The sequence below is a fragment of the Trematomus bernacchii genome, unplaced genomic scaffold (genome assembly GCF_902827165.1).
Source record: "Trematomus bernacchii unplaced genomic scaffold, fTreBer1.1, whole genome shotgun sequence".
NCBI classification, from domain to species: Eukaryota; Metazoa; Chordata; class Actinopteri; order Perciformes; family Nototheniidae; genus Trematomus; species Trematomus bernacchii.
In genome coordinates this window covers 103,818-111,839 of record NW_022987609.1, presented here as the reverse complement: position 1 = coordinate 111,839, position 8,022 = coordinate 103,818, and the positions used below count along the sequence as shown (strand labels likewise).

The 8,022-nt window shown below is 35.5% G+C and overlaps 1 protein-coding gene across 1 annotated transcript; it reads right to left on the bottom strand.

Moving 5' to 3' along the window:
- Positions 1 to 599: 599 nt before the first annotated feature.
- On the bottom strand, positions 600 to 6,224 carry LOC117483366 (polymeric immunoglobulin receptor-like). The gene is made up of 7 exons (XM_034131688.1): positions 6,137 to 6,224; positions 4,995 to 5,324; positions 3,677 to 4,003; positions 2,939 to 3,019; positions 2,476 to 2,586; positions 1,654 to 1,691; positions 600 to 1,457 (listed from the first exon to the last, which is right to left on the bottom strand). The coding sequence occupies exons 1-7, from the start codon at positions 6,177 to 6,179 to the stop codon at positions 1,326 to 1,328; spliced, it is 1,062 nt and encodes a 353-aa protein (XP_033987579.1). The 5' UTR covers positions 6,180 to 6,224; the 3' UTR covers positions 600 to 1,325.
- Between the last annotated feature and the right edge of the window lie 1,798 nt (positions 6,225 to 8,022).

Genomic DNA, 8,022 nt, shown 5'->3' with positions numbered 1-8,022 from the left:
TTCAGTCAAACTAGAATATTTTACAGGTTTAAATTTGAATATTCTTTCTCACAAAAAACTTTGGTAAAATCTCAAATGTTTTAAGTCAATGCAACATTATTTAAAACTTATTTGCAATTATGAACAACTGAAACATCCCACTTCTCCATGACAACTGAACAAACCATAAGATTGTTATACGATATTGAAATCTCCAGAAAAAGCAAGTTAATGAACCGTAGAGTTTCAGATCTAAGAGAGCATGTTGACAGAAATACAAAGTGTACTCACTGAGGACGAAGAAGATCAAACTGTGGCAGACGTCCATGTTCGAGTCTCTGATGGTTGAACGCTGTCTCTCTTTCTTCTTCACCGGCAAACCAACACGTTTTCACTTCTCTAAACGATGGAGTCCCTGCTTAAAATAAAACACTCACAGCTTTACTCTCCTCTCTAACACCTGCATGTGTATCACGTATGGTTCCACTTTAAAACTTTGCAACTTAATGCAGCAAAATAATATATTTTGCTTTTAACATTTACATTATTTAATGTTAAGTGTGTGGAAAAGTGAATTTTGTTTTAAGCCAAAAATACATATTATTGTCAAACACATTTCAGAAATGTTTTATTTTTATCCCGAGGAAATTATCCAGAGTACAGAGCAGCAAGAGGTCGAATATGAAATACAATATAAAAAATAAAGCTCCATAAAAATGGTACAAGTCCAAATATATATGTACAGTATAAAACAATACAAACAAGTTATAAGGATTAAACATATGTGTGAGTGGCATCTTGTATCCCGTACTGACCACATCACCTGGTTGAAGTAATATAGTTTCATATCTATTTATTTATATTCCGATATAATTAAACATTTCTGTAAATCAAGTCTTTCACCAAAATAGTCAACCGCAATTTGAGGCAAAATACCTAATGCTAATCTGCTAACTTTACTAGAACAGTTTATCTTACACAAATAACTTTAATACCATATAACTTGTAATAAAATCAACTTAATAAATACATTGAAGCCATAAAAGAGCTTTTTACATTAAACTACATATCATTTAGCTGACGCTTTTATCCAAAGGGACTGACAATAAGTGCAACCAGCTTTGACCTGAAGCAAACTGTTGAAGCGGCACGTTTGTGAACTCGAGCAGAGCTGGACTTATCATCACATGAGCAGGTCATTCAAAGCAGGTTTGAAATAAGTAAATGGTTAAATAATCGTACATATTCCCACAAACATTTCTCTGTTTCAGAATATTTACATGGCTGCTTAATTCACACATTCTTCTGCCAGACTGTGAGAGTTATTGGGGGTTGTTAACAGTAGATTACAGAGGGGGCTCATCAGAGCTAGCTTCCGGTAGAGGAACAGAGTAGATAACACGCTCAGCGTCACCGTGGGAACCGCTTTGGGACGAGCCCACGTTGACGTAGGTGGGTTGACTCGGGTCGTCTTCAGCCTGGAGGAAAAAACATTGCTTGATTAAATGTGTCTTTAACAACAGAACAAAACAAGCAACTGGAATGAATCAAAGCCAAATCCGGCATTTCAGTAAATATGGATAGGAAGCAGCAACAGGTGCAAAAAAAGTAGCCCTACCGAGCTAATGTGTTGTGATCCAAACTTTTAAATTGTATAACTTTTCTCAAACTCACCTCTGGTGCAGAAGCATTTTGTGTTTCCACATGAGGTTCTGAAAAACACAACAGTACTTTGAGAAAAAGACTCACAGACTTTCACACATGATATCACACATTCCCCATTTGAACCAATATTTGGGCCAACCCTTAAACAACAAGATAAATATATGTGTTTTGAGTTTGTAAACAACAGAACATAGTTTGTCATTTAGCAACCTGTCAAATTTAAATTACTTTAAAAAATGGAAAAGCCTATGAGCCGACTTCACTCCAAAATAGAGGAAGCTATCCTCTTAGCTACCTCTATTTTTTTTTATGTGTGTTTTTATAATTGACCAAATGTTTTGTTATAACTGGAACTGGCAGAGCGATAATCCTTCAGTTGTTGCAGAGGAAATAGGTGCTAGATGTATGCTTTGTAAGTCGCAACATCACGAACATAGAACATATAGTCTAGTAGCATCTATGCAACTACACACACACACACACACACACACACACACACACACACACACACACACACACACACACACACACACACACACACACACACACACACACACACACACACACACACACACACACACACACACACACACACACACACACACACACACACACACACACACACACACACACACCAGGCTGCCTACAATTCTTATGTTTTTCAGCAGTTGGGTTATTTTTATCTGGTGTCATGGATGAACTTTTTTGTGTGAGAAACAAATAGAATCTTGCGTCTGTGTTTAAAGTTAATATAACAAGTCAAGAGCTGCTACAATTTTTTTGTGAAAAATGGTTTGTGTGTGTGTGTGTGTGTGTGTGTGTGTGTGTTACCTGGTTCCTCACTTATGGCTATAAAAATACTCTTCCTGCAGAATACCAGCACAGACAGTGATGACACGATGACCAGGACGACCAGAGTCAGACGCACATACAGGATCACACCTGTGGTACAAGTTACAGTTACTAGTAAACTATAACATCCACACTAAGAGACCCCATAATCCATTTGGGTATTAGGTTATCTTTAGGGGAAGACAACAGGTCAACAGTATTTGCCATATACCTACTGTAGAAATAGAGTACATCTTTTAAAAGCTGGGAATATGATTTAAGGTGAAGCATTTTAAAATCTGATTTGTAATTTGTGTACTCGATGCCAACAGAAATGTACATATTGTGATTGTAGAAAAAGCATAGAACATTATGATGGAAGAATGTGATGGCCATTCCCATGCTCCTTTATGTTTCATAAGTTGTTGAAACGTTATCTAGTAAACACAGTGTGTGGATTTACCTGTAGTTGTTGATTCAGGTTGCTCTGTGGTTTTAGGGGAAGCTGGTGAAGATGTGGAGCTTTCACTTTGGTTTGATGTTTCTGTAAAGGCTGATGGGACGGATGATGAAGGAGTAGAAGTGGTCAGAGCTGTGAACAAGAAGTCCTGATGAGAGAAATTAGATCCTCCTGAGTGTCTGCTGAACTCTTTTAAATTGAGAGTTTAAAACATCATGAGACAAGAAAAACATTTTCATTATAAAGCAGAAACTAGGGCTGCTCGATTATGGCAAAAATCATAATCAGGATTATTTTGGTCAATAATTGATATCAGGATTATTAAATACGATTATTCATTGACTTTGAAAACATCCATTTATTGAACTTTAAAACAAATACAAATAATAATTTGAACAGTATCTTTTTAACTGTTGATTACCCTGAACGTATAATTCAACTGAAAAACCAATACAAAAATAATTTATATTTACATTTAAATAAATAATATCAAAAATAATAAATACCAATAAACAAGATCAACACATATTTTGGAGCGCACTTCCACAAGCTACTAAACATATATAAATATGATAAATAAAAATAAATTAGACTAAAATAAATGAGATCAAACATGTTGCACTGTCACAACCTGGCAAAGCAAAATAATCGTTTTTTCGATTATGTTGCTTTCGTAATTGTGGCCAAAATCCTAATTGCGATTGAAATACGATTAATTGCACAGCCCTAGCAGAAACTCACCATCAGTGACGATGAGCTTAAATCTCTGGTATGGATCATTAGAGTCAGTTCTGTTCAGACCACACCTGTACCATCCTGAGTCAGACTGGGTCAGCTGTTCAATGCTCACATACACAAATCCTTCTTTTGATCCTTCAAGATATCTGATGCTGTATCTGTCTTTTTTCAAAATATCGTAAGTCGTTCCAACAAGAATGTCTCTTTCACATCCCTTCTTGCAGAAGTACATCTCGGTCCCAGAGCGAGTAAAGGAGCATTGAACTACAATACTTCCTCCAGTTCTAGCATCGATTGTTTTTTCTGCAGAAGGACCACCAACAACTTTTGCTGTTGAAAAACAAAAACAATCAATAGTTACTATTTGTAGATTACAAATTGTAGTTTCAATATTTTAAACTTTGAATATTTTCAGACGTGATCCAGTCACTGAGGGATGAGGTGTGACGATTTAATTAAACAGCTTTTGTGAAATTCTTTATTATTTTATTTCAGTTTTCTTTTTTTGTATCATTATACTTTGGATTTATATTAGATTTGAATGCTTTAATAAAATCGCAGGCTTTGTATTTTTAATTACAAATAGTGCCTCGGATTTATTTACCCTTTGAACTGATCATTGTTATATTATGACTTACCCTGAGTTACCTTGAATTCATATGCTCATAACTTAGTAAAATATTACTTAACTAAACACTTCTGCATTAACTGTGCTTGAGAAAAGAAGAGCTTGTCTCTTTATGCAGAAGTGTTTTAAATGGTGAGGTTTAAGCAGAATGCATGTTTTAGGGAAGTAGTGCGCACACAATAAATGACATTTGGACTAAACAGCATTAGTTGTGTTAGAGTTAGTTAACGGATGTTTTAATTCACCAAGACTTTTCTCCATTTTGGGATTCTTTGTTCACCGTGGAGTCATGCTAGAAAAAGTTTTCTTCACAAATTCAAGTTAACACAGGATGAGTTATGAATTAATCTAAAAATTGTATATTTGGTGGGTAAAGTATTCATTTAATTCCTTCATTGTGTTACTTTTCAACAGAACAGAGGGCGGTCTCATAGACTCTACTTCATTCAGCAAATGGAAAACACACAACAGACCAATATGCTCGTGCCCCTGGTATACTTCATCACTAAAATATCCCTTGAAACAACACTAAGTGTGTGTTGCACAATAATATTCAAATACACTTGTGTAGTCGTGTCTATTTCAGTTTATCAGTTACTTTCAGAAGACATGTTGGATTTAAATGAAGTAAAGGTGAGAAGATAAAACAATTTCTGGACAAGAAAGAACATTCAGTTATTAGTAGAAACTCACCATCAACAACAATGATTTCAATATACTCGTATGAAGCCTGTGTCCAAGATGATCCCACACCACACCTGTAGCGTCCTGAGTCAGACTTGGTCAGCTGAGAGATGGTCACAAAATGACGTCTATCTTTATAATCAATGCTGTATCTGCCACTCTGAGCTGTGGCACCGGTTGTTTCAATGAGAATGTCTTCTTGTTCACATGGTTCCTTACAGAAGAACTCCCTGCCTCTATAAGAAGGAAAGGAGCATTTAACTCTGACATTTTCTCCTTCAATTCCTGAATAGACAGTGACTTGGGCACTGACGAGACCGGTGTTTCCATCCTGCAGAGCTGAACAAAAGATGAACAAAAGATGAACCATCATTAGTAGTGGTCAGTACTTCCTGTAAGATGCTGCAGTCTGATGACAACACCTCCTGTTTCACATGAACACAGATCCTCAGAGTTAAACCACAGCCTGTGACTGAAGGTCACCATCAGCACTGCAGGTTAATGTTACCGTTTGGTCTGAGATCTTTATCCTTCTTCAGACACAAAGACTACTTGAAGTCTCCATCTGCAACTTTAAGAGTTACATTAACGCAAATCCTTAAAGTACATAACCTAAAAAGTGTTTCATGTGAACACCACTTTTTTTTATTTATGACATTTCTCGACAAAACACTTCGATAGATAGATATAAACTTTATTTATCCCAGCAGTGTCAAGCCGTACGCGAGTTATAAATGTTTAAAAGATACAATAAGATACAAATATAATAAAAAGTTAAAATTAACATTAGCGGCATGTGTATATAGTCAGAATACAAATCAAAAGATTAATAAATGAATCAAGAAAATATTTTGCAGATTAAATGATTATGAAAACAATCATATTCATTATTTCACAGAAAAAACCTGTCGTAATGACTTCATTTTATTCATTCAGTGAGCAGATAATAACTGAGTTTAATGATGATGTACAGTTTGTTTGAGGAAGTGAACATTACATTTGAAGCTTAGGTCATTGGTTGCAAAGCTACTAAAAAGCCTAACTTTGAAATATTTGAATAACTCGTACTGCTGGAGCCTTGCATTAACTCAATAAATACTTTATAGGAAAATGATTCAATTACTAACATTATAATAAAGTGATGTACTCACAGAAGAGGAAGAAGAAGCAGCTCAAAGTGTGACAGACTTTCATGCTGAGACTCTGATGGTTTACCACTGACTGTCTTTCTTCACTGGCTAACCAGGAACTTGTAACTTCTTTAAATGATGAAGTCCCTCCTCCAAACACAACACAGCTCTACTCTCCTCCCCAACGCAGAAACACTATGGTTTAAAAATACTCCATTGAATGTTCTGAATTCAAAATGTTACTTGGGTAAAAGCACAAAAGTATCAAGTATAGAAAATGTATAAAAGAATCACTATGCATAAAAGCACATTTCAAAGTGTTGTCATAGAATATTTGGTTTATTGATCATTTAATATTATTGTTGTAGTTTATATAGAGCCAATTTGAGATACTTTGAATGCTATGGGCTCAGAACAGTCTCATAATACACACATGCACACAGAAGGATTCACTCTGTATTTCCGGTTCCACACTTGTGTTTTTCAATGCACACACAAATGTGTTCCGTTTCATATACATGTAAATAAAATCCAAATACAGAAAAATATTTTACATATATATTTTTGATCCTCACATATTTGTTTTCCGTTTAAAACCGCTGCACCTGCAAACACAACCCGCTTTCTCTGCATGGATCGCTGTGCATTCGTGTGTGGGTTTATTGAGACTCCCCTGACGGTCACCCGATTCGTAGGGGAGACCAGGGACAGTTGTAAGACTTTTTGGGTTTTCCCCAATAAGTAAAAAAACATTTACACTAGGATAGCTATTTTGCTATTTTATACATTCTCAATGTGTCAACTACTGAAACAATGTATTTAAGATGTTTCTATGAAATAAGTACAGGTTGGAAAATGTATTTTTTGTTTTTTAAACTCAACCGTTACAACCATCCCAGTGTACAGGGTTGTAACATGTTAATAATGGTTACCTTTTTTCACACTACATTACAAAAAAGAGGGAAAGCTGTCAAATTCTAAGGCAACAAGATTTGAATGGGGTTTCACACATCCTCCAACAAACAATGAACAATGAACAGAACTTAAAACAGAACACCAGATGGAATTAATCTGATTCACAGTTGTGGCAGGTGTAAAAGTCACTTCCATCTGTATAGATAGCCTATTCTACCTTAATTATGTAGACCTGCCTCCTTTGAGCTGAGACCATAGTATAAATTAGCTGCCTCCATCAGGTAGTCTCTCAAAAGCATCTCTTGCTCTGTTGAGAACACCTTCTTGGGCAGGGACATGCACAGATATTTGGAGTGGCTATTGCTCTAAACTGGAAAAAGGGCCTCCCCCCCCGAAAAAAAATATAAGACCAAAACGATTATTACATTAACTAATTTGAACAGTAATTCACATCATCATCTCATAACAAAATAAGCTAAGGCAACTACTTGCATTCGGTGACTTGATTTTTAAAATGAAAACCAGGGACATTTTTTGTTTTGCGGTCCATATCTCATTAAAATATCTAATGTTAGTAACTATTAAAAAAAAAATGGGAACAATTCAATGTAGTTTGACCATTGTAAAAAAAAATAGGGCTTCTATAATTACCTTAAATAAACTCACTAATTAATTAAACCAGTTCAATACGCATTATTCTTATTCTTATCATTCTTTATGATCGCAGTAACGTTAAGGTATCTAATTACTTATTTATTTAGTATTTCATAACTTAATAACAGAGATGGTCAAATTAAAGTAGAGACATGGCAGAAATCCTACAATGAAGCGGGACAGTGAAGTGTTCTCCGTGAGAGGGCGATCAAGAAAAGAGAGCGAGCGGCCCCATTGAGGGAGTTTACTGAGCAGATGAAAAGACACAGAAAGACAGAAGCACAATAACAAGTATATTTAGGTGTTTTTTTGTAAATAACCGACGGTGTCAAGAGGAA